General features: G+C 44.0%; 10 protein-coding genes across 10 annotated transcripts; 4 read left to right on the forward strand and 6 right to left on the reverse strand.

Annotated features, from left to right (window-relative positions):
• Positions 1-1,462: 1,462 nt before the first annotated feature.
• O0I10_001481 (uncharacterized protein) lies at positions 1,463-2,664 on the forward strand (the record flags this gene model as incomplete). Its single annotated transcript, XM_058481576.1, has 2 exons — positions 1,463-1,639; positions 1,744-2,664. 2 exons carry the CDS (start codon positions 1,463-1,465, stop codon positions 2,662-2,664), a joined length of 1,098 nt encoding a protein of 365 aa, XP_058347433.1.
• Positions 2,665-2,718: 54 nt separating this feature from the next.
• On the reverse strand, positions 2,719-4,822 carry O0I10_001482 (protein disulfide-isomerase domain; the record flags this gene model as incomplete). Its single annotated transcript, XM_058481577.1, has 7 exons — positions 2,719-3,525; positions 3,600-3,702; positions 3,758-3,838; positions 3,904-3,949; positions 4,008-4,520; positions 4,594-4,640; positions 4,707-4,822. 7 exons carry the CDS (start codon positions 4,820-4,822, stop codon positions 2,719-2,721), a joined length of 1,713 nt encoding a protein of 570 aa, XP_058347434.1.
• A 403-nt stretch (positions 4,823-5,225) lies between these two features.
• Positions 5,226-7,123, reverse strand: O0I10_001483 (6-phosphogluconate dehydrogenase, decarboxylating; the record flags this gene model as incomplete). Its single annotated transcript, XM_058481578.1, has 5 exons — positions 5,226-6,106; positions 6,183-6,605; positions 6,783-6,885; positions 6,976-7,060; positions 7,110-7,123. 5 exons carry the CDS (start codon positions 7,121-7,123, stop codon positions 5,226-5,228), a joined length of 1,506 nt encoding a protein of 501 aa, XP_058347435.1.
• Positions 7,124-9,173: 2,050 nt separating this feature from the next.
• Positions 9,174-9,485, reverse strand: O0I10_001484 (uncharacterized protein; the record flags this gene model as incomplete). Its single annotated transcript, XM_058481579.1, has 2 exons — positions 9,174-9,350; positions 9,423-9,485. The coding sequence occupies 2 exons, from the start codon at positions 9,483-9,485 to the stop codon at positions 9,174-9,176; spliced, it is 240 nt and encodes a 79-aa protein (XP_058347436.1).
• A 1,165-nt stretch (positions 9,486-10,650) lies between these two features.
• O0I10_001485 (mitogen-activated protein kinase HOG1) lies at positions 10,651-12,459 on the forward strand (the record flags this gene model as incomplete). Its single annotated transcript, XM_058481580.1, has 11 exons — positions 10,651-10,706; positions 10,785-10,832; positions 10,917-11,046; positions 11,113-11,156; positions 11,211-11,310; positions 11,382-11,429; positions 11,514-11,670; positions 11,732-11,803; positions 11,869-11,948; positions 12,007-12,262; positions 12,332-12,459. 11 exons carry the CDS (start codon positions 10,651-10,653, stop codon positions 12,457-12,459), a joined length of 1,119 nt encoding a protein of 372 aa, XP_058347437.1.
• A 235-nt stretch (positions 12,460-12,694) lies between these two features.
• On the reverse strand, positions 12,695-13,849 carry O0I10_001486 (uncharacterized protein; the record flags this gene model as incomplete). Its single annotated transcript, XM_058481581.1, has 4 exons — positions 12,695-12,825; positions 12,905-13,317; positions 13,374-13,552; positions 13,619-13,849. The coding sequence occupies 4 exons, from the start codon at positions 13,847-13,849 to the stop codon at positions 12,695-12,697; spliced, it is 954 nt and encodes a 317-aa protein (XP_058347438.1).
• Positions 13,850-14,254: 405 nt separating this feature from the next.
• O0I10_001487 (uncharacterized protein) lies at positions 14,255-16,027 on the reverse strand (the record flags this gene model as incomplete). The annotated part of the gene is made up of 2 exons (XM_058481582.1): positions 14,255-15,669; positions 15,733-16,027. 2 exons carry the CDS (start codon positions 16,025-16,027, stop codon positions 14,255-14,257), a joined length of 1,710 nt encoding a protein of 569 aa, XP_058347439.1.
• Positions 16,028-18,496: 2,469 nt separating this feature from the next.
• Positions 18,497-19,185, forward strand: O0I10_001488 (RING-box protein 1A; the record flags this gene model as incomplete). The annotated part of the gene is made up of 6 exons (XM_058481583.1): positions 18,497-18,607; positions 18,690-18,717; positions 18,772-18,822; positions 18,891-18,961; positions 19,025-19,110; positions 19,173-19,185. 6 exons carry the CDS (start codon positions 18,497-18,499, stop codon positions 19,183-19,185), a joined length of 360 nt encoding a protein of 119 aa, XP_058347440.1.
• A 510-nt stretch (positions 19,186-19,695) lies between these two features.
• On the forward strand, positions 19,696-20,315 carry O0I10_001489 (uncharacterized protein; the record flags this gene model as incomplete). The annotated part of the gene is made up of 4 exons (XM_058481584.1): positions 19,696-19,756; positions 19,826-19,915; positions 19,984-20,147; positions 20,199-20,315. The coding sequence occupies 4 exons, from the start codon at positions 19,696-19,698 to the stop codon at positions 20,313-20,315; spliced, it is 432 nt and encodes a 143-aa protein (XP_058347441.1).
• A 345-nt stretch (positions 20,316-20,660) lies between these two features.
• O0I10_001490 (uncharacterized protein) lies at positions 20,661-21,792 on the reverse strand (the record flags this gene model as incomplete). The annotated part of the gene is made up of 2 exons (XM_058481585.1): positions 20,661-21,101; positions 21,226-21,792. The coding sequence occupies 2 exons, from the start codon at positions 21,790-21,792 to the stop codon at positions 20,661-20,663; spliced, it is 1,008 nt and encodes a 335-aa protein (XP_058347442.1).
• Between the last annotated feature and the right edge of the window lie 2,324 nt (positions 21,793-24,116).

Genomic DNA, 24,116 nt, shown 5'->3' on the forward strand with positions numbered 1-24,116 from the left:
AGGTGATAGAGTAGGAAGAGACAACTGATAATTGACGCCTGTTTTCCTTGCCTATTTTTCGTTGCCGGAGTTGGACCTTTTGAGGGGAGTCGATGATGGAGGTGCGTCGTGGGTTATTCAACATCATCATCATCCACCGATGACAGGAGACATCAAGTACCCTACATAACCATAATCCTTGTTCAGCTCCTAGTTGATTTATCATCCATCATCAATAAAGCCATCATCAAATTGCTAGGGTCTCCCAACCTCTTAAACTACAAGTTTCCCACTTGATTAACGAATCATGGACGATTTACTATTACCCAAGCATGATGAGGAGATGTTTTCCAATTGATAGATCCCTTTAACATTCATCACCATAGCTATCATAAAAGGTATCATAGCAGCTTTAAATAGGATGTCTTGGTAAATAGAATGGGAGAGCTGTGCCCCACCACAAAGTCTACATTATTATCATCATGTGTATGATAGAAAGAGGGATTGGATAGCTGAGCAGCATGTTGTTGTCTCGGACTTGCTTCAAGCTTGTATGTAATTATGGTTGTCATCGCTCTTTTACCATATGAAGCTCACCATGCTCGAAGAAAAATTATGGGCACCGGCAGTCTCCCGAAATAATGCCGGCAAGAATATGCGCATATATAGTAGCCCACCATCAGCTACCGGCATGATTGAGCAAACGTCATCTTTAACATCCTTTTTCAAAAAGGGTGGTTTGTGTATTGATCACCATCCATGAGACTCGTGATAACCCACGCATGCATGTAGCAGGGCCACATACACTATATGACCACTGTAACATGCAGTGACCTGATAAGGAAAAGGTATAATCACCACCCACATGTAGTAGCTTATATCCAATGAAATGCATGTTTCACCACCGCTGGGTTAATTGTGATAATTATGGAAGAACTATCTTAAGGTGATGATATGAGGGATTACTGACATCGGGGTAAAGAAATGAGTTATCTTTGGTATTGGAATTCAGTGGGGGATTGTTTTGTCCAGCTCAGTAATAATGCAGCGTCTTTGTGTATATTTGCATGCAGTATCCTTTTATAATTTGGTGCACAACATGCAACAATGAATATGATATTGAATATCTCCTTGCATAGAAAATGACTTGATTCAACGGCAGCGCAGCAGCATTGGGGAAGAATAAGAAGAGTGTGTGTGGAGGAGGAGAGTTAATATACTGAAAAGTGGAATATGAAAATAGACAACTGCAACGTGGATTGAGCTCAGAATGAATGATCGACGAAATGGACAGCATTTCAAAGAGAGTGTGGCTTCGAGAATAGCTCTTGTACTACTACACACCCCTTCCTTTCTTTTGCTTATTACTTTCTTTCTTACTTTCTTTTTCTCTTTTTACTTTTTTTATAACTCGCCTGGTGCGAAACTCGTTTATTCTATTCTTGTTATCACCTCTTCATAACGTTTATTCTTGTTCCAACTTATGGCGAATCCCTCGTCATTGCCGTCTTCCAGTCATCATCGACCGCCATCTGCTTTCCAATGGCCTCTTCCTCCGCAGTCAGAGTTGGAACTCACTATCAAGGAAATTCTAGATGTGTATCAACATGATCCCGAGTTATTAAAACTGGTGCTTTCGGCCAAAGCGGAAGAAGACAAGGTGTGTTTGTGGGGAGATACAGGGATGATGTGGATGCATTGCAAGGGGAAACGAGACCATGTTTCAACGTATATACTAAACATAACAACAACGGCTAAACATAGAAACTAGCAGCGCGTAACACGCTTCAAGTAGAACAGGCACGCATTCAACAAAGAGTGATGGATTTGGATATGCTTCGAGTGTATCATCGATTACCATCTAGCATGATTGAGAATGGCATTCAACAACAGCAACAACAACATGCAACAGCAACGACAACGACAACAACAGCACATCCACATCCACCGCCTGGTGCGGTGGTCTATGCACCATTGCAGCAGCAGGTGATTGCTCGTATTACCGAAGCTCATTCCCCCGTGGGTGCTTATCCACATTCGGCCCATCCGCTGTGTTCCGATTATGCACGTTACCCACAGCAACCACCTCCTCCGCAACAACAACCACCCACCACCGCCACCTCCCAACAACAACAACAACAGCACAGAGCACCACCACAACAACAATCATCATCCACATCAAGATTACTCTCAAAGGATAACTTATCTACTACCACTACAACAACAACAACATCATCACCTCCATCCAAGAAACGACCTCGATCGAGTAATGAAAAGATGTCTCATGACATGGTGATGGAAGCTCTCAAGGCTAAATTACAGCGTACTCAACAAGCCGAGGCTGCCGAAAAGAAAAAACGAGCACGGACGTTACCTAAACCTTTGGTTACGGTTGTCAAGCAACAACAACAACAGCAACAACAGCAATCGGATAGTGCAAGTGAATCTCCTATCATGCCATCTCCTCGATCTGCCAAGCCGGTCTTGCCTCCAATCGACACCAGTGTTGGTCGACTTCAAGCTTCACGTGGCCCAATGTCATCACCCTATATTCAACGTCTCCCACCTTTTTCTGCTGCCATTGCTCAAAAGAATAATCATCATCACTATCACCCATCCCATTCTGATACCACAAAGCGTCGCGTCCGTTCCTTATCACCACCACCCTTTGCTAATGCTCATTAAAAACACACACACCTAGTATACAATTTCTCTCTATACATATGTAAGATGCGCATTTTAATCATCACGAGGCCCTTGTTGTTTGACGGGCAACAAATGAGATCTACGTGGGGAAACAAGATGCATTCGTTTCGCAAAGATGTATAATAAAGCGGATAATGCCGCTCCTGTAAGCAACCAATGGGCACGCAATAGTCCAACGCCATGCTGTAATGTTTGGCCCATACGTTCATGCAATGGTAAGGTCGATACACCCACAAGTTTTTGTTCAGGAATATCCTCCTTCACAGCTTGCAAGATAGCATCAGGCTCAGTCAACGAAAACAGTTGGCCTTGACGATCATGGTTGTAAAAACGGTAGTGTACAGGGTCGACAATAACAATGGCTGGGAGTCGATTTGGATGAACACGATAAGCGGATCGTGCATAATCACTCCACATGTTGCCCTCCAAAGTTGCAAACAGGACACGATTATCGGAAGATGATGAAGAAGAAGCCTTTTGTTGCTTGGCATGTCGTTCGGCGATGCTGCGGAATTGGTCAAGACTTGCTTGATCTTGTTGCTTGATAACACCCAACACCACCATGCGTTCTCCTTGTAAAATCTCAGGTGCATTACCAGGGCCAACTTCGCTCACGAGTGGGAAACGCTCATCGCCAATCCATTTGGTCAATGCTCGCTGCACTGTATCCGTATTGGCAAACGTATGAGATGGATACATGACATGCTTGCCATCCTTGACAATAAGTACGGTGGGTAAATCAGCAGGTGCCAAGCTAAATTGTCGAATGGCTTGTGGATCGTTGGTAACATAAAACGATGGGTCATCTGGGAAACCTTCGGCAACACGTTCCAATAGTGCCTGTCAAGGTGTGGATGATGACAATGACATGTTAGCTGGCTTAAAGTAAGATTCCCCATCTCCATACTACTAACCGTGGCATCCTCCTCCTTTTTGTCATACAAGTACACCAGCGATACAGTCTCGTCTTGAATATAGCGCTCTAATTGAGCCCCGTTCACATGTTTCACCGATGGCCTAAATGCCATAAATATTTTTAGTTTGCATAGATAAATATATACCAAGAACTCACCCTGCAAACTTGCGAGCAAAGTTCACCAAACTAACAAGGGATCGATCATCACGGTAGTCGTTTACGGATCCACTAGCAAATCTAAAGGGGGGAGGGAAGGTTGTTCAATATCACATGATGATGATGATGGGTCATTGTTCACTTACAGCTTCAAAGTGGGATATCCTTGAACGCCATTCTCATCACAAATATCTACGATAACAGTGAGTCATTGCAACGATAACAAAAATCCCATCCCCTTATACATTACCTCGATGTTCATCACAATTGACTTCACCGACATCCACTTGATGCTTCAAATCCTTTGCCATTTCCACCCATGCTGGTGCCAGCTTTTTGCAAAATCCACACCACGGCGCATAAAATTTGATAAACCAAGGACGACCTGATGCTTTGGCGGCATCAATAGCGGCTCTATCCAAATCCACCGAAATGCCATCTGCATTGGCAATCGTCATACTTGTGCTGATGGATTCTTCTTCATCTTCTTTTTCCATGCCGTTGCCAGGGATACCACTCCCACCTGTGCCATACGTGTCGGCTTGTTGTGGAATGTAGATGCTTAATTTGTCGTAAGTGCGTTCCTTGTGTGGCAGCATCTCAATAAGGTTGCCTTGGGCATACAAATGAAGGGTGGGGAATGCACGGATGCCTTGAGCTTTGCAAATGTCACCGGATAAAGTGCAATCGACCTTGGCAAAGTGGAAATCCCTTGTGGTTGCTAATGCTTCATGCTCGTCGGCTAGTTGTTGCCATGTTGGTGCTAATCATCATCATCCATATCAAGTGTTAGCCGCACCGTCCCAAAAGAGAGATAGATAGAGCTCGTAATATACCAAAGGCACGACAATGAGGACAATACGGAGAGAAAAACTCGACAAACCTAGCCGTGTAGAGATAATGAGATGTCGGCCATCCAGCTGCATTGGCAATAAATGAGAGAGCTTACCAGACGCCTTGACTTGTAGTTGACTCAAAGTCGCTGGAGGACAATTCTGGGATGGTGACGGCATGCGCAACTTGTAACACCAATGCCGTCAAAGCTGTCCATAGGAGACGATGCATTTGACAATGGAATGGAGAAAGAAAAGTGGGGTCGGTGTTGGTTGGATGTGTGTGGGTGGTTCCGGAAAGAAAAGCAACCTTTATAGCAGAAATGCATCATCTGCAAGTTTGAGACTAGGGCCAACTAGGGCATTGGTTGTTGTCTCTAGGGTGACACACACCTATATACATATACATGCACGCCACAAATCACATTTGTTATCTATCTTGTTACAAACAAAAGGAGATTCGTTTCTTTATTTCTTTACAAAAGTACGATTGGATATGCACAAAATGAGAAAAAAAAGGAATCAACAATGTGATGAAAAAGGGTAGCTGTGAGCTATTGTGCGTAGAATGGTTGTTGGAATGATGATTACAGAATTGAAAAGAGTTACGGAAAGAAAAGAGAAAAGGGATTGCTTTAAGCGTCGTAGGTGGAAGCAGAGACGTTACCACCACGGCCGGTCCAGTTGGTGTGGATCCACTTGCCGGGGGCATCAAGAAGTTCATAGGTGTGAGCACCAAAGTAATCACGTTGAGCTTGAAGCAAGTTGGCGGGGAGCTTTTCATGACGAAGACCATCATAAAAGTTCAAGGCTGTGGAGAGAGCAGGGGTAGGGATACCCATAAGCACAGCTTGAGCAATCACATTGCGCCAAGCATCTTGTGCCTTAGCAGTGGCCTCCTGGAAGAAGGGATCAAAGAGCAAGTTCTCGAGTTGAGGGTTCTTGGTATAAGCCTCCTTGATCTTGCCCAAAAACACAGAGCGAATGATACAACCACCACGCCACATAAGAGCAATACCAGCATTGTTAAGATCCCAGTTGTTTTCCTTTGCAGCTTGACGCATCAACATGAAGCCTTGGGCATAAGACACAATCTTGGAGGCATACAAAGCTTGACCAAGTTGGGCAAGGAATTCCTTCTTGTCACCAGTGTACTTTTTGTCCTTGGGGCCATCAAGGATCTTGGAGGCACGAACACGCTCATCCTTAAGAGCAGACAAGCAGCGAGCATAAACAGCCTCACCAATGAGAGTAACAGGAATACCACGATCCAAGGAATCAATACCAGTCCACTTGCCAGTACCCTTTTGACCAGCGGTATCTCTAATCTTCTCAACAAGAGGAGAGCCATCAGTGTCCTTGAACTTGAGAATGTCACGGGTGATTTCAATCAAGAAGGAATCCAACTCGCCCTTGTTCCATTCGGTAAAGACCTCGGCCATCTCATCATGGCTCATGCCAAGACCCTCCTTCATGATTTGGTAGACTTCACAAATCAATTGCATGTCACCATACTCTGCATAACAATAAACAACCATCATCATCAGTCATGTTGCTGCTGTTTACCAAAACCCAATATCCCCTTTACATACCAATGCCGTTGTGAACCATCTTGACATAATGACCGGCACCAGTGCCACCAACCCAATCGCAGCAGGGCTCATCACCAGCCTTAGCAGCAATAGCTTGGAAGATAGGCTTGATGTGTTGCCAAGCATCAGGGTGACCACCAGGCATAAGAGAAGGACCATAACGAGCACCTTCTTCACCACCAGAGACACCAGAGCCAACAAAGAGGATACCCTTCTTCTCAAGCTCATCGCAGCGGCGAATGGAATCGGGGAAATGGGAGTTACCACCATCAATGATAATATCACCCTCTTCAAGGAAAGGCAAAAGTTGATCAATGAAAGCATCAACAGCAGCACCAGCCTTGACAAGGAGAACGATCTTGCGTGGGCGCTTCAATTTGGCGCAAAGTTCCTCAACCGAGTGAGCACCGACAATGTTAGTACCTAAACAACAATACAGGGTCAGTTGACAGAAAGCAAAAACGTTGCATGGTTGTGTTCAACTCCACTCAATTCCCACCCATCCACCCCAAAATAAGCCGCCTCTTTGCCAACCATTTTGCTCAACTCCCCAAAAACCTATGCAGCACACACACAACCATACACAAGAAAAAAACATACCCTTGGCCTCGTTTTCCAAAAAGTGGTCGACCTTGGAAGTGGTACGGTTGTAAGCGCACACGGTGAAGCCGTGGTCGTTCATGTTAAGAATGAGGTTTTGACCCTATTGATAATGTCGTTTTGTGTCAGCAAGCCACCAAAAAGTCGTATATAGAATAAGCAACGCGTAGGCGTATGCAGCGCATATAATTACCATGACGGCCAAACCAATGAGACCAATATCAGCACTGCATAACCAAAACAAAAGATACAACGCGTGTAAGTAAATGTATGCTATGCTATGATAACAAGACGTGTTTGTGATAAAAAAAGTGATAGGCAACTTACACAGCTTGAGACATTTTGTTGAATAGGATAAAAAGAGTAAAGAAGAAAGCAGGAAAGAAGAAGACAGGACCAAGCAATTTGTAGGGGAAGGGGGCCAGGACCAGCCAATGGTGATGTAAGCGTTGACTGATGAATAAGCAGTAGCCTGATCTATCGGAGCTCTATCGATAAAATCGAGTCAAGGATGTTTGCCCGGCGTTTTCCCTCTCTGGATCCCTGTGGAAAAGGAAAGGGCATGAGACGCGTGCGTGTGTGCGTGTGTTCCCGACCAAGAAATTTTCCGCTTTCCATGACATTTCCCGCCGTCTGGTGTCGACAACGGGGATCCTCGGGAAAATTTGGGGTAATAACAACATTGTCCTTCTCCAACTTTACCACTCAATTTTTATCCATTTCATCTTCAATCATGCCGATTGGTCATCTCATTTGCTTATAAAGAGTCCGAGTGAGTCGTGCATCATCTTCGTACAAGGTAAAACACCCGATGCTTTCCATCCCTACCAGATCATCTTGTCAATGACTTTTTGACGCTTCTTTCAAGCATGTGAATGGATGTTCATGGCAAGTACACGCGTTTCTCAGGGACCAATCCCATTCTTATTAGACGCACTATCGCTCAACAATCAACAACCTGAGTCGATGCAATCGTCAACCCCGCTTTCAGAGTGACATCACTTTGCAGAGATCTGGCACTGATCAACAATCACGACATCGACAACGAATCATTATTGTAGCAAATCGTTGCTAGGAAACGGTTGCATGGAAACAAAAAAAAAACAACATCAAGGCTATGGTGTCAATAGGTCAAGGGGTTGGATTTTAGTAATGGCAGCTGGATGCATCCATATGTATTGGGAGTAAACATGATATCATGCTTTGATCAGTAGCCATCGTCGTTTCATCATGCTTAAGAGATAAGAGATCTCTTGTGGAACCGTATATAAATTATCTCGTTGTTATCATGATTTAGTGATTCGGATGTGGCCAAAGTCGTTTACTAAAAGTCATTGGATTGGCTCATAGAGTAAAGAGAAAAGAGGTGGGGGTCCATGTTAGATCATGGATGCATACATCATGGTAGTGGAGAGAGGAGTAGTGGAATTACCCCACCAGTCAAGCACCGTGCACGATGACACTGACCGGCGTATCGGGACAAGTCGGATTTTTACCCCGCCAACGATCAGCCGCTTTTGAGAATCCATTTACAGTATAAACATGGTCACTTGAACATGATGCATAATAGATGACACATCATCCATGATCCACTACACCTACACACCATGAACAAGGTCATCGTGGGCGTTACCATGGGCGTTATTGAGTATTAGCATTGACACTTGTACCCGTGCCATCGTGGCTCGGCACATGCTTTGTTGGTTTCCCGCTTAATCCCGATATTGCTCGTGAAAGGCTTTTATAGTATATGCAGTGGGCGGTTGGTTTATTGATGTCTTAGCTTAATGCTGGGATTGGATCATCGATAGGTGCTTGATGATAAGTAAACCATTCTCCAGATTTGGATTGCAGGAATAAAGTGGGTGGTTGTGCAACTGTTGGGGGATCTGGGGATGGATGTGGATGGATGTTGACTCAGCGCTTACTACTACTTGTGTTATATAAGGTGGAATGAGATGGAAAGCAACAAACATGGTACGAGTGACTAAGCAAGTAGTCATAGGGCTCTTGCAGGATTTAGCTGTCAATGGAACCTCTTGTTTCCGCATGGATCATTGAGACAACAACTATGGAGGGCGAGAGAATTGTGTATTATTGAAGCACACTTCTAATGCATAAATAGCCATAACGAGGTAAAATAGAATGACATTCTCACGGACAAATCGTAGGTGAGCGCCACCCATGGCGATCCAGTTCTTTGGATTTGCTAAATGCTGATGTCGAAACAAGGTTCAAGTGGTGGTAGTAGTGTTATCTCCTTCATCAATCATCCATTGTGGGAAACATGCCAAGTACACATTAACGGATATTGCTTTATGTATAAGAATGAGAGATAATGATAATGATGATGATGGTATATGGAGTTGTTGGGAGAAGATGGTGTATAGGCTAAAATGCTGGTCGATTGGTGCTATGTTTATCTACATGGTCTTGATCATGCTTGCGTCCATACCAAGATGTCTGGAAGGATGTACTGACCAAGCTCATTTTCCTTTCTACACTTAGTAGCTTGTCGAATAGCGGTTTGACTTGATCATCGTTGGTGGAAGCCACAAGCGCGTTTAGCTGATATCATCCATATCCCAAGCAACTGATTAGCTGATGCAATTGGCAGGCACAATGAAGTCTTCAACTCACCCTGGCAATGTTGTCTACGAATCGCTGTGTCTCGCTGATAATGGCATCCTCCAGAGTGCGCATGGGGGGAAGATTGGGTGTTGGAAAAGGTGGGAGCAGAAGAAGCGGGCCTTAATGTACACACACCACACGCGTCAGGTGATCAGCCAATCAATTCTTGTTAGCCACTAGCTATAACATGTATCATCAATCATCTTTGAATAACATTCACCAATACCAACGTTGTCTAATAAAAGCATGCTACCATGTCGTGCGTGGTCCATAGCCTGTTGTAAATGAAATTTGCTCTGTGGTGCCTGGCATTTTACCCTCCTTTGTATTTACAGTATCCCTTTCACGTGATTTGGCTAAAGTGTATCCCGATTATAGCTTGACTACTTTTCATTTTGGTTCGTTTCTAATAAACAAATAGACTCTTCTTGCTAACATACGATGAGCACCTAGAACAATAATCGTAATAGGGGTCATCCTAGGAATAAGCAATGCTACCTAATGATGGCCGTGGATGGTTTGAGGTATCCATAGATCTGACGACTTGAAGCTAGATATACAGTAAAAGGATGATACCGACTACATGATGTCACATGCTTGGTAATGAAAAAAGAAGCGTACTACATTATTGGCGATGATGATACCACTACTGATTCGAAAAAAAGGTCAACAAAAGGAGGCTTTATTTATGATGATGATACCACCACTATCACGTGGGAATGCATGGTTTGTTTCCTACTTTCATCAGTACTCTATTGTGGAAGATGAGATGAAATCGCCTTTGAGCCTGGTGATGATAATGGACAACAATAGAGTGATAACGTCATGTCCCACTATGAATTCCAGCCGATTAACCAAAAGTAGTCTGGAAACGCGATCTTGTGCAACAGCTAGCAGCGATGGCCAATGGAATGAAGAAAGAACAAGCCCAGTGCGTATGCTGTTGTTTCATTGGGAAAAACTACGCTTGGATCATCCTTTTGTCCACTTTAATGTACAAAGGAAATGAAGGAAATGGGATGCTTTATTCTTTGAATGGGATACTATAACAAAAATAGGGCTGTTGGTATGTGGTAGATGGGTGCTAAATGTATTCACACACATGCTAACCGCTGAGACACAGGCGTGCGTTTTGTGGCGAGCGGAGAGGGGAGGGCGCAACAACGCTCACCCAAAAGGACCCCGTTTCAAGCTTTTTTTCTTTTACGAACTTTTCCATCTTGTCTTCCATTGTACCATGGCTGAATTCGTCAAACTCTCCATTTTCGGTACCGTCTTTGAAGTGACCACTAGGTAAGATGCTCATAATGCCTTATTGACGCGTATCCGTGGACTCCATTCTCATTCGACCGCCCATTTTCTTCTACATAGATATGTTGATTTGCAGCCTGTTGGCATGGGTGCCTTTGGCCTTGTCTGGTAAGAAATGCAAAGCCCTGTTCAACGAAATAGGGGAAACTACAGTCATGGATGAAAAAAGGAACTCACGGTTGATATGCTTAGCTCTGCAAAGGACCAGCTCACTGGCATGAATGTTGCCGTCAAAAAGATCATGAAGCCATTCTCTGCCCCTGTGCTCGCCAAGCGTACCTATCGTGAACTCAAGCTTTTGAAGGCATTGCGACATGAAAATGTAAGGCGATTGGATGTGATTGGATAGCTATGGATACGGGGTCGACCTGACAACTGTAATCGGTAGATCATTAGCTTGAGCGACATTTTCATTTCTCCTTTGGAAGACATGTAATGGTTGACGAATCATGACAATGCATCAGGGACTAACATGGATTACAACAGCTACTTTGTCACTGAGCTTTTGGGCACTGATCTCCATCGTCTGCTTCAATCTCGACCTCTTGAAAAGCAATTCATCCAATACTTTTTGTATCAGATCTTGGCAAGTCATCATCAATCAGGTTTTACTTGTCGACATGTCTTGGCTCATTCATTGTTTTGTGTGTTTAATAGAGAGGTCTCAAGTATGTGCATTCAGCTGGCGTCATCCATCGTGATTTGGTAAGTGACAACATGGTGTGAAGATACATACCTATCATGTGGCTACCCACTCACACACGCACAATCTTTTGTTTGCAATGATAGAAACCAAGCAACATTTTGATCAATGAAAATTGCGACTTGAAGATTTGTGATTTTGGTCTCGCCCGTATCCAAGATCCTCAGATGACTGGCTATGTATCCACGCGCTACTACCGTGCACCCGAAATCATGTTGACATGGCAAAAGTATGATGTAGCAGGTAAGTGATTTACAAAAGAGTGGGATACCACGGCCAAGGATTGACAATGTGCATCATTTAGTTGATATCTGGAGTGCTGGATGTATCTTTGCTGAGATGCTCGAGGGCAAACCTTTGTTCCCTGGAAAGGATCGTAAGTAAAAAGATCAAGGTCATCAGAGCATGCACGTGATAACATGGCATCATGCGTCAATGTAGACGTCCACCAATTCTCGATCATTACCGAATTGTTGGGTACTCCTCCCGATGATGTGATTTCCACCATTTGCAGTGAAAATGTAAGTAAAAAAGTTGACATTTCAAATGTACAGTAGCTTATAATTGCAACCTTGTTAGACGCTTCGATTTGTGAAGAACCTTCCCAAGCGTGATCCCATTCCTTTCAGCCAACGTTTTGCTGGCCAAGATCCACAGGCTATTGACTTGTTGGAAAAGATGCTTACCTTTGATCCTCGCAAACGTATCAATGCTGCTGATGCTCTGGCACATCCTTATCTTGCGCCTTACCACGACCCTTCAGATGAACCCACTGCTCCTGAAAAGTTCGATTGGTCATTCAATGAAGCTGATTTACCAGTAGATACCTGGAAGGGTAAGTTGTTTGGAGTGGGGAAACGAGGAAACAAAGGAGAACATGAGACTAATGATTTCATTGTTGCAGTCATGATGTATTCTGAGATTTTGGACTTTCACAATGTGGATAATGTGGATGGTGCACAATTCCTTGGCACGCCACTTACTGGACCCGGTTTGGATGGACAAGTTTTCCAGCAGCAGCAGCAACAGTAATCTCTGGATTCCAATACGATATGTTGCGTAGCAAGTATTTTCTTTTATTCTTTCTAGTTTTTGTTATTCCCCCTTTCATTGATGATCTCCCCATTTATAAATGTACAAGAGTTTTGCTCGATATGAGAAGATGAGACTATGAGTGTATACAAGCGTAACAAAGTAAACAGAGGTGGGCGGTTGAATGTATGATACAAAGGGTTGTCGTGCGTGTGTGTGCGTGTGTGTGCGTCTATTATGACATGCTGAGCTTGGTATTCAATGCTTCGGCCAAGTTTTGGATATCGTCGTCTTCATCTTCGTATTCGTCTCTTTCCTCTTGAATATAAGATACCAACCTGCACATGGATTGACCTAAACCTTGAGCTAATAAAGGACCTGGTGGTGGTACAAAGATATGCATGATGTGAGAAGTCATGTACAAATGACAATGTCAATAACTTACCACACTCGGAAGGACTAACAAGGCCGTAGGCTGTCAACGCCCATAGGAGATGCATGACATTCTTTGCCACGAGGCGATTGAAGCCCATGCCGATACCAACACCTCGACCTTCTTCATCAAGTCTTTCAGCCCCCCAATTCATCAATGCCAATGTATCTTGTTTGACGATATACTTGTCACGGTCCTGCCGTTGAGTGAGGCTGTGTGTGATAGCGTTGATGTAGACGACTGCTCGTGTAGCGAATTCGAGAGCTTTGAGTAATAATTCAGCGTGAAGAGTGTTGCAAATGATTTGGGTATACTGATGGAATACAAGCGGTGACATGGGTTGTGGTTCAAAAAACAAAGTGAGATTCTCATGCTCAATGACAATCTGTTCGCTGGAGGAGTGTACAAGCATGGTATTAAGAAGTCTATGATAATCTTGGATCAGTCTAATGTGGAAATTACAAGGGGGGCAATCACTTACCTTGTCGTTTCTAATAAAACACGGGCATCATTTTCATTCCACAAGATAGATCGACATAGCCGTAATACATCCAAGTCATCCAATAGTCGTATTCCCACTCGTTCCCAGTGACATGCCATGTTTGCTAGTGCACCCATTGCCAGCTCACGCGTTCGGGGCCTCTTTGTCATGGTAACGATCTATCATCACATTGCCTTTTAGATATACCATCCCATTCCCCACACCCTCGGCTCTATTGAACTTACCTTGAGGAACACACGGTGGAAATCAGACGTCGATTCAATGGCATGAGCATAGTCGGCAACTGTACACACATCCCATGCGGCGCATAACACACGCTCGTAAGGTGAATCGTCGAATACATCGTCGCCTGTAGCTTGATCAAGGGATTCCGAGACGACGCCATCGATGAGTTTTTGCAGAATGGGAGCGACGAGAGTGACATGCTCACCACTGGGTTCATTGTTGGTAGCCATTGGGGTTTGGGGGGTTGGTTGGTTGTTGTAATAGTAAAAGTGGAGGAAAAGGCTGAGATTCAAGTAGTTATAGTAGCAGACGAGAGTTAAGCGAAACTAATCCGGATGATGACTCTTTCGTTTGAGCTTCTGGACCTGGCCGATGATGTTGTCTCACCTTTTTTCGTGCAACCATGCAACCATGCGAATTTCCCCACCCTCATCTTTGTATTGCATCATAGCAACCGACATGCACCACCCTACAAACACACTACTCTTTTACATCTCTCCCAGCTATTTGGTACCCAATCATGTAAATCTATCAAATACAATAAACATTTGATTATGTAATAAAAGGGACTAGACTGTTCGATTACAATGAAAAAAGGGGGTATAATGGAATCAACACATGTACTATTATCCATATCAGTCACTTGGAGAAAACTGTACCATGTGCTTTCCTAATTGGGTTTGGAATTCTGCAATTGCGCAACGAGTGATCAATGCGCAGTTGTTTACCGAGATGGACCGCACATTATTAAGCAGCTGCAAGAGCCCTGCGTTCGTCACCAAGTTGCATCCCGTCAGGTCCACATGCTTCAAATGCTGTTGCTTTTGCACCAGTTGACCCAAGACCTTATCCGAGAGAGCGCTCATATCCGCCAATTGCAAATACTCAAGACGCGTCGTTTGCAAGTGGGTTGCAAAATGCATCATGCCATCATCTGAAAGGTCATCTTCATCACCAGCAGCAGCGTACCACAATCCAAGTTTCTTCAATGTGGAGATAGTGGCTATCCGTTCCAACATGCGATCCGTTACTAGGCCACGACCCATCAAGCCAAGCACTTGTAGCCTGCTATTGTTGACCTTGTTGTTGGTGCCCAAGCATTCAAAAAGTCGTTCAAACCCATCGACACCAGCAATGCTTCTACCATCATCGCAGCTAATACCACCACCGTTACCAGGACAATAGCCAATATGGAGACAACGTAATTGATCGAGCTCACAAAGTGCATCAGCGACATCATTGGTCATGCGATCTGCCCTGGGTGTCACCCATAAGAATTCTTCCACTTGACGAGTTTGCTTCAAAAGTGCTGCCACAGTATGTCCCTTGATGTTGATATTGTCAAGTGATAGCACACGTAGTGCAGAGCCATTCATCCAAGCATCCAAGTTTCTCCATTCAGTTTGCAGTCCACAGAGTCGATCATCACGGCTCAACGAGAGCACTTGTAGCGTGTGTCCATGTTGCATTAATGTTGGTGCCATTTGATCTGATCCATATCCTTTTTGTTCAAGAGCCACAAATCGCCTCAAGCCAACTGACGATTCCTTGCTATTGTCATATTCTTGCCAGCTGGAAAGAAATCCACCACCTCCACAATCAATGTTGCATTCCAATGATGTAAGCTTTGGACACATTTGCTGAATCGTCTCCAGGTCAAATGGTTGTCGTCGTCTATCACAACCTCGCATATCGCAACACAAGCAAAGGCTTTCAAGGGAAGGGCAATGATGAAGGATCCGTGAAATATCATCCCCCGCTTGTTGTAAAATGCCACCATGCAAATGGAGATGCGTGACTTTGGAAGATGATACCCTCTCGGCTTGATCCATTGGAATACCAAATGAAGACTTGTTGTTGTTGTTGCCATGGAAATTCGTCATGTATGAAAGGCGTTGAAGATGTGGACACGCTTCAATTAATTGTATCACGTCGACATTGGATTGGTAAGCTTCATGAAGGAAGAGTGTTGTCACTGTTGAATAACATGCAAGCTGTCCCAAAAGACGTAAAAAAGTATATACATCCATGATGCTGCATCCAATGAATTCTATAAAAGACGCGTTATTATCATTCCCTTTGCCTATAATTTCGCTCCCCCCCACCTTATTACCTAGTTGCTGTAGACCTGTGCATTGCTGATTGATCAGCATACGCATCGCTTGGATCAATCGATGATTCGACAACTCGCGAAATGATACTTTCTTCACATGGGATCCCAGGCACTGCAGCATGTGTTTTTGGTGGAGGTTGGTGTGGTTGGTGATTTCAATATCTCGCCAGACACGGGTGGCGTATTGAGGCGTCATGGCGACCCACCATGGCGAGGCATCCATGCATTGCAAGCAATCCGATTGGCTTAGATGGGAGAAAATGGAGTTGGCTACGTCGTAAGGGAGTACATCCATGGTTGTCAAACAAAGAAAAAAAGGGAGGTCGTTACTTTAAAAGGGGGATTTTGGTTGCCTTGGTATTGCACCTGAATATCATGCGCATTTCTGTTACACAATGCGGGATCAATACGGACGACATCCGGATTCATTCCTCGGAACACATTTTACAAAAGGCCAATACCGCGGTTGAATGGTTCTTGATGACATGAAAAAGCTCATTCTATGACTGGTATCTTTATGATCCTTGTATCCATGGAAATTGACCATCCACAATCATGCATCCTACCACACAGAATGGCATTACGCATAATAATCACATGTCACGAGCACGTGATTCGTCCACATATTTCCTACCCTTCTTGACAGGTAAATTGTCGATTTGTAAATGGATAACAAGTGTTGCTTGGCAGTGCCGATGAGAAGTAAAACAATTTGATAGCTCCAGCAGCAAGAAGGCCTTTTTTCACCAACATTGTCCATGAAGCCTCACCTTAGACACTAAGCTTTTCCTTCACTTTCTCTCAACCAACGTATATGCTCCATAGCTAGAAGAGTTGATCCAATCCCCTTTTTAAAGAAATTTAGTTGTACTTATCACAAGCTTTAATAAAAAGACTACTAGCCGGTCAACTACGTGGTGGATAACATATGCTGAATGATGATATTTGGTGGAGGTGTTGGTGCAGCTGGCGATGGGGGTATGGATGGAGATGATGTTCAAGATGAAAATGAAAGACGTCGTAATGATTAGGGTGGTGGTGATATGATTCGATCAATGCTTCTTGCTGAACCCATTCCATGTAGATGTTCATATACGATTGCTGTTATCGGTGGTGGTGTCATTCAATGAAAGCATGTATGATACAGTATTAGATTCTTCAATTTCAACCACGCCGTTCACTTCTGCTTCCAATTCCTCGGTGACAAGAGCCTGCTCAAGCACAAGAGACTACGGATACGATATTAGCACATGCTTTCGTCAAAACCAAAGGAACTCACATGCAGCGTGGCGATCAACTCAAAGAGCTTGACCATCTGATATCGGTATTTTTGATGCTAAACTGCTAGGGGGATGTAGCGCCCCCGATGTCGAAAAATGTCGCGCACCTAGTAATCCCCGGTTGGTATGGTAGCAGAGCGTATCTGTATGAACCGCCATTTGGTGGGGCTGATGATGCTGGTCTCCGTTAGAGTGATGGTGTCCTGGATGACTTGTATGCCGTAAGTTTTGCGCTTCTTCATTGTTGTATATGATGCGGCTTTATATGTATTGATCTGCTGCTTCAAATTATTGACTACATTCGTAATATCGTTTCCCTAGGTTGTTCGCCGATGACTGCAAGCTCAACTAATGATCTTTTCTTTTAATAGCTTGATGCCACCCTCTTTGGTAGAGCCCGAAGGCTGCTTGTCATCCTCTACTCTTGTTGCGGATACAATTTTTGGAGGGGCATGGCTAGCATAGGATGTTTTGCGTACGCCGAATGCGGGCTATATTAGAGTGTAACCCCACCTAATCCAAACTTTGCATGCACACCTTGGGAGGTCACTACATTGAATTGAAATATGAGTATGAGGTTCAACGAATGAGAAGAGAAGATCATTGGATTCTACCTTGTTAACAGAGCCAAATATCATAATGACAATGGAAGTAGGATAACAATGAATAGCTAATGGTCATCATGAAGGTGAATACACATCTCGCTCACAAAGAGAGCCACCCACGGCATACTCAAAACAACTCGAGCTTTGCATTATCAGCAATCAAAGGGTGATGATGGAAAAAAAGAGATGCGTAGGAGTACAATGATGGGCGACAACATCTTTTATGTGCGCGGTAGGCGTGGGTATTTCTGTGATTACAAAAGGAGGAATGAGTGATAGATAAGGTGGGCGTCTCTACCAGTGGTATGTCTTAAGAGCTTTGGCGTGATTGATTGTTCATGTGTGGAATCCATCATCTAACGGTGCCATCCATCTGCTATCACAAATCACCTGCTGTGCCCAAATTATGTGAGATGATGAGACGTTGCTTGCGTGAGTGCCCGTTACAGGAAATACAAAGTCGTTGGCATCCTTATTGATAAGCATAAAGCGCATCTGTAAACGTTTTTGGCCACCACAGCCATATAGTAGCGGCTTCCCTAAACCACACAATCCACGACGAGTGGTACTACTACTATGATGATGATAGCTATATTCTTTGCTGCGCATTGTTTTTTTTTTACATAGCCGTTTTCCCTTATCGCATTGTAGATGTGATGCCGCATACGTAAATCAAAATGAGTATGATTGTATCCACTTGCATCCATTGTATGTGAAGGTGAAATCAATGGGTTGTTATCAGTGCTTTATTGAAGAAGCATGATGGATGGGCTTGGATTCATTGAAAACTCCGGTATTGAACGACAACAACTACGCGCGGCCTTGACCCATTCACTTGCACTCTTCTCCCCTGAACAGACCCCATTCCGCTATACCAAAATGTCAACTCCCATGGATGTAGATGAAGTACCACCTGCACAGCAAGAGCAAGCTGACGTCAAGGGCAAAACAAAAGACGTAGCTGAAAAGAAGCGATTTGAAGTCAAGAAGGTAAATGCGGCTGGGCATGGCGTCAAGATCACAAAGAACTCACTCCTTTTATTTATCTCGTGTGTGCTCTCTCTCTCTAAAGTGGAACGCTGTTGCTCTATGGGCTTGGGGTAAATAGCAAGATGATATCCATACATGCAAAGGGGCTAATAATGAAATGATAGATATCGTCGTCGACAACTGTGCCATTTGCCGAAATCACATTATGGATCTTTGTGAGTGGAATTCCGCTGCATAGCATACACGCACCCACCACCAACATGATACTGATATATACGATTAGGTATTGAATGCCAAGCCAATCAAGCATCTGCTACTTCAGAGGAATGCACAGTAGCCTGGGGTGTTTGTAACGTAAGTGAACAAAGAAAACGGCGTTCCACATTGGATTATGAATCATTGATGATATGATCATAGCATGCTTTCCACTTCCATTGTATATCCCGCTGGCTCAAGAGTCGTCAAGTATGTCCTCTAGACAATCGCGACTGGGAATGGCAAAAGTAAGGGCATTGTGTTGTTTGATTTTGGGGATACGTTGGGATTAACAATGACATTCACGTAGATATGGACGATAAAGGAATCAGATAGCAATCTTGATTGGCGTGTTTTCAATTTTTACCCTTCTTCAACAAAGCAATGCAGTACAATCAAAGTCATCTTTCTATCCTATCTTGTGTTGGGGTGTTGTTCCTTGGAGGGTGTGGGCAAGGTCCCTATCGTTGAAGTTGTCGTCTTGTCGATTAGGCATCATACACACACACATACATACGTAGGAAAGAAAAGGGGAATCCTATCCATGGTGATGCATGTGGAAAGTCGTCGTCGGCTTATCAACCACCGGGAGTGTGCTTTCTTATGCAACCCTATCTATTGGCTCATGTATAGAATCCAACACTCGCACACTCTAAAGCATATCTCCAATGAAAGAAAGGCAAAAACTTTATTTAGAATACCATCTTGTCGATGACAGGTTAGGGATCAAAGGCTGAAACTGGGTGTGAATAAAGCATGATGCAAGCTTTTCAAGGAGAGATGAACGGTTATTGTTGTTGCACAAGCCGCGTTTTTTTCCTGCATATTCAACCATGAGTGATAGTGAACGAACCGGTGTACCTACAGGCGACGATGAGCTTTCTCTACCCAAAGGTGAGTGCCGTTGCTTATCCTTCCCTTTGGTGAGATGCCCCCCATTGACTCAACTGTGTCTTTTTACAGCCACTGTTCAAAAGCTCATCAACGAAATGATGCCGAGCGACGTTGCATGCACTAAGGAAGCTCGCGATGTACTGATAGATTGCTGCGTCGGTAGGTATTGAATCGAGATACGGCTTGTATCCTTGGCAACGGAGACTCATCATTATCCATGGATACAGAATTTATACATTTGATAGCCTCGGAGGCCAATGACATATGCGACAAGGAAGCAAAAAAGACCATTGCAGGCGAACACATTGTCTCTGCCTTACGTGAGCTCGGCTTCGAGGAATACATTGAAGATGTGGAAGAGGTTTACAAGGAACATCGACAACAGCAAAAGGTAAAATGAGAATAGAGGATAGCGATTGTTTTATTAATCTTTGATATTTAGGATCGTGAAAGGCGCAGCTCAAGATTGGAGAAGACGGGGATCTCAGAGGAAGAATTGCTGCGACAACAAGAGCTATTGTTTGAACAATCTCGCCTAAAATTCGAGGGACAACAATAACAAGCAAGCACGCCATGGATATACCCGGTCTTTTCTTTTTTAGCACAAAAAAGAGAGAGAGAAATGATGTAACCAGAAATCAATGCTGTTGTATATTGAAGATATACAGAGAGAGGAAAGAAAGCAAATAATGGGGGTGGAATCATTAACATAAGTACATCAAGGTAGATTGCTATAAACACAAAGTGGGCGGGATTGTTGGATGGGAACTACAAGAGAGAGAGAGTGAGAGGGATCAAGCGAAGGACGAGGATGATGATAAATAAGGGTAAGAGAGAGAGGGCGAGAGAGGGAGTGTGTATATATACGTTGGGATGATGAATGATGGGGGTGATGTGATATACTTCATGGCTGTTGTGGTGATGGTGGATGGTCGGCAAGCATTTGCTCAAAGGTATCAATCAATGTCCGCAGCCCTAATAGGTACCCATGATCTGGTTCTTCGGGACATTCCGGAGGCCAACTCATGGTCGTCATTTTCTCCTGCATTTCTCTGGCCGTGACACAGTGCGCAAAGTCAATAATTCGTACGTCAATGCTGCTGGTCTCATCCATTCCATCATAGATAACAAGTAAGCTTGATCCAAAGAACCGATAGCCACGTAGTGATCGAATCAAGAGCTCCAATTGCTTCAACTTGAATAAAAGCTGAGATACGTGCCGTGTCAATAATCGCTTGCCATCATGTAAGAAATCATAGAGCACTTGTTTGAAAGTGAGTGGTGATAATCCTCGTCCAACATACTTGTCTTGTACTTCATACGTGCGACGATTGACTTTGTAAACCTATAACGGATCAACGATGAATTAGGAATCCATCATCATATAAAAGCGGGGGAAAACGAAAAGGGCGGTGATTGGATAAAAGGAGAAGGAATATAGGGCGTAAAATAGAGAACAGATCAATTACCTGCATTCCACACATGCGTACGCCTAATCGCCGGCTGGTCGATCGTTCACACTTTGCCGTTTGGCTCATCTTTTTCGCCTGTGAAGCATAGACACCATGTTGGCGAGTTCCCATTTTTAGATCAAGGACACAGGGCTTCTTCATGTTGACCGTCAAATCTTCAATCACAATAAACTCCTGACCCTCCTTGTTGCCAACGTGTCGCACCATTAATGTTGCCAGGTCATTGTTATCCACCACAATGTTGGCTGGTTGCTCATCATCATCGTCGTCTTCTTCATATTCAGTGTGATGATAAAGGTGGTGTCGATATCGTTGTCGATCCCATGCCAATTCAGGTCGTCGTTGCTTGGTACTATCATACGATAAGCGAATACAGCCCATGTAGCGAGGGACAAAAGGTTGGAAATGGGGGAATTGTTGTAAATCCTTGTAGAATGAGCGTTCTTTGGTTGCAGTGACATCTTTGCAAATGGCCCCATTGGAAGCAAGTCGAAACATGGCCACATGACCCCCGACCTTGTGGTTGAAAGGCGCCACTTCACATTGGGTTTTCAACATGGTCATTTGTTTATTGGCGCTATCTTCTTCTCTTTTTTATACAAATTGGGTTGGTTGGAATGGGGTTGTTGGTGACCAAAGAGTGTGAGTGTGTGAAAGTAGAAGAGAAAAAGAGAGAGAGAGAGAGAGAGAGAGAGGAGAAAGAAAGCCCGCTCAAGAAGTGGAATTGGGCCTTTTACCTGTTAGGAACTGCTACCAGCGGGGCATGGATGCTTAAAGCTAATTCGATTGGCCAATCCGCGAGAAAATGGTTTCAATCACTTACTCTCCTTGAAACAAACGACAAAAGCCTTTTTCATCCGCCACAACGTGATGCCTGCCATTCATTCATACTGGCTGAACACAAGGTCATGCCCCCTTGCATTTTGATTGCCATTGGTGACAAAGAGCCCATTCAAAGCATTCATGTTTGTCCCACGTGTTTACAAGGCACCCATTCTTTCATTTGCATTGCAATCATCCATGATTCGGTAGATTCATTCCGATCCGTGGATCCATGTTGGATATTTCCGAGGGATGTCCAATCATCAAATTCATACCTGTCATTCATGATGGACATCCAAACAAAACTTCTTTCTTCTCTTTTCACTGTTTCATTTCTTCATTTCCCACTTTTCTCGTTTCCAATGATAAACAAATACTGCAACATGGCATGTATACAAATCAAACGATTCGTATCGATCACGTAGTCTTCAGCTGGGTTGTTGCCATGGTAATTACGTCGTCAAGGAAACGACGCATAAATGTATCACTATGCTGTACGGCTGACATCAGCGAATGCGTTCTTCTAAATGCCCCCCTCCACATTCATGCATATTTATGTTGCATAATCCGACATCCACCTTGCATTGGGAAACGCCTTCTTTACTACCGCCGATGATGATATTAGAATTACATGTAGATGACATACACCTGTGCCTAATCACAATGACGGTGTGTAGCAAAATAGGCGCACACCCCATCATCCGACCTGACACAAACTAATTTGAGTGCGTGTCATCCTTGACCTATCAATATACGTCTCTATTCCACGCCGCCAAGCAAAGGCGTGTGGTGCGCGTGCGTGTGTGTGTGTGTGCATGTGTGTGAATAACAATGTGATGGGAATGGGTTTTTGTTTTGTAGTTACCAGCAGGAGCCCCCTTTTTCAATTCCCTATTTTGTATAGGATGCATTAAAGGTGATAATTGAAGCAAAAGCAAACAAGGAGTAGAGGATGTGATTCGATGGCAACAGAGCCTTGTTATTATCTTTAAGCAAATGAAATCGAAAGAAGCCATCACATGTATCCAATGTCGCGTTTGCCCTTCTAATGTTGGGTGGATCAGATGACACACACGTACACACACAATGCTCGGGGCAAATAGAGATCACGAGGCTTCCTCAAAAGGGCCCAACCCTTTTCCCAATGAGCGATGTTATCAACATACCAAAAGTAACCAACACGTGTATACACATCTACCATTCAATAGTGAGTGGGATACAAGACACTCTCCCACCATCTTACCCCCAACGACATGACGCGATTTTCATCTAGAAAAGGGTGGATCATCCAAATAGAACAACCGTGGGGAATGCACATTGTACCACAAACTGTCATCTGCTGGTGTTAATGGATCGACCGGGTTTCCCGCCCGATTGTGTTTTTTTTCTTATCCATTCCTTTCACATGTCATGTTCCTTCCTTTCCCCTTCCTTCCACTTGAAGACGCTTGTAATAAACATCAAAAGCAGCTTTATGTAATCCTGCCAATGTCTACGAAATGGCGGGCTCTATCAACAAAAGATCTATCATTCTCTTTTCTTGGAGGAGGCGATGCGTGTTGCTTATTTTTGGCCCTAAAAGATCATAAGAATAGATGTGAATAGAATGAAAAGAGAGAGTACAATCATGATTATCAACATACACGAGCCATCTTGATGGTACCCCAGAGAGAACCGAGAAGACCAGTGCCAAGGACAAGGAAGGTGGTGTAGACGAAAAGCTTATCTCTGGGACCACGAATGTAGAGAAGCTCGTTGGAGGGAGCCTATAGCGCGCGTAGACATTGTTGGTGAGACAATTGAGTTCAATGGAGGATCGTCCACGTCGGGCAATGAGGTCATGCTGGTGGTCGTAGTAGTTGTAATTACCTGCCAGAAACGTTGTTGTTGGATGATACGGTTGGGTCTGTTGACGAGCGACATTGCAAGAAGTGTTGTTTGGAAGAAAGGGAATTTTTTCTGGCGTGGTGTCTAAAATTGTTGTGTCTGTGGCGGGCTGGGCTGGGGGTTGTCTTCTTTTTTGCTGCTCAGCCATTGGTTGTTAATTGATGACGTTTACCTTCATG

Source organism: Lichtheimia ornata (assembly GCF_029851405.1).
Source record: "Lichtheimia ornata isolate CBS 291.66 chromosome Unknown scaffold00004, whole genome shotgun sequence".
Lineage (NCBI taxonomy): Eukaryota > Fungi > Mucoromycota > Mucoromycetes > Mucorales > Lichtheimiaceae > Lichtheimia > Lichtheimia ornata.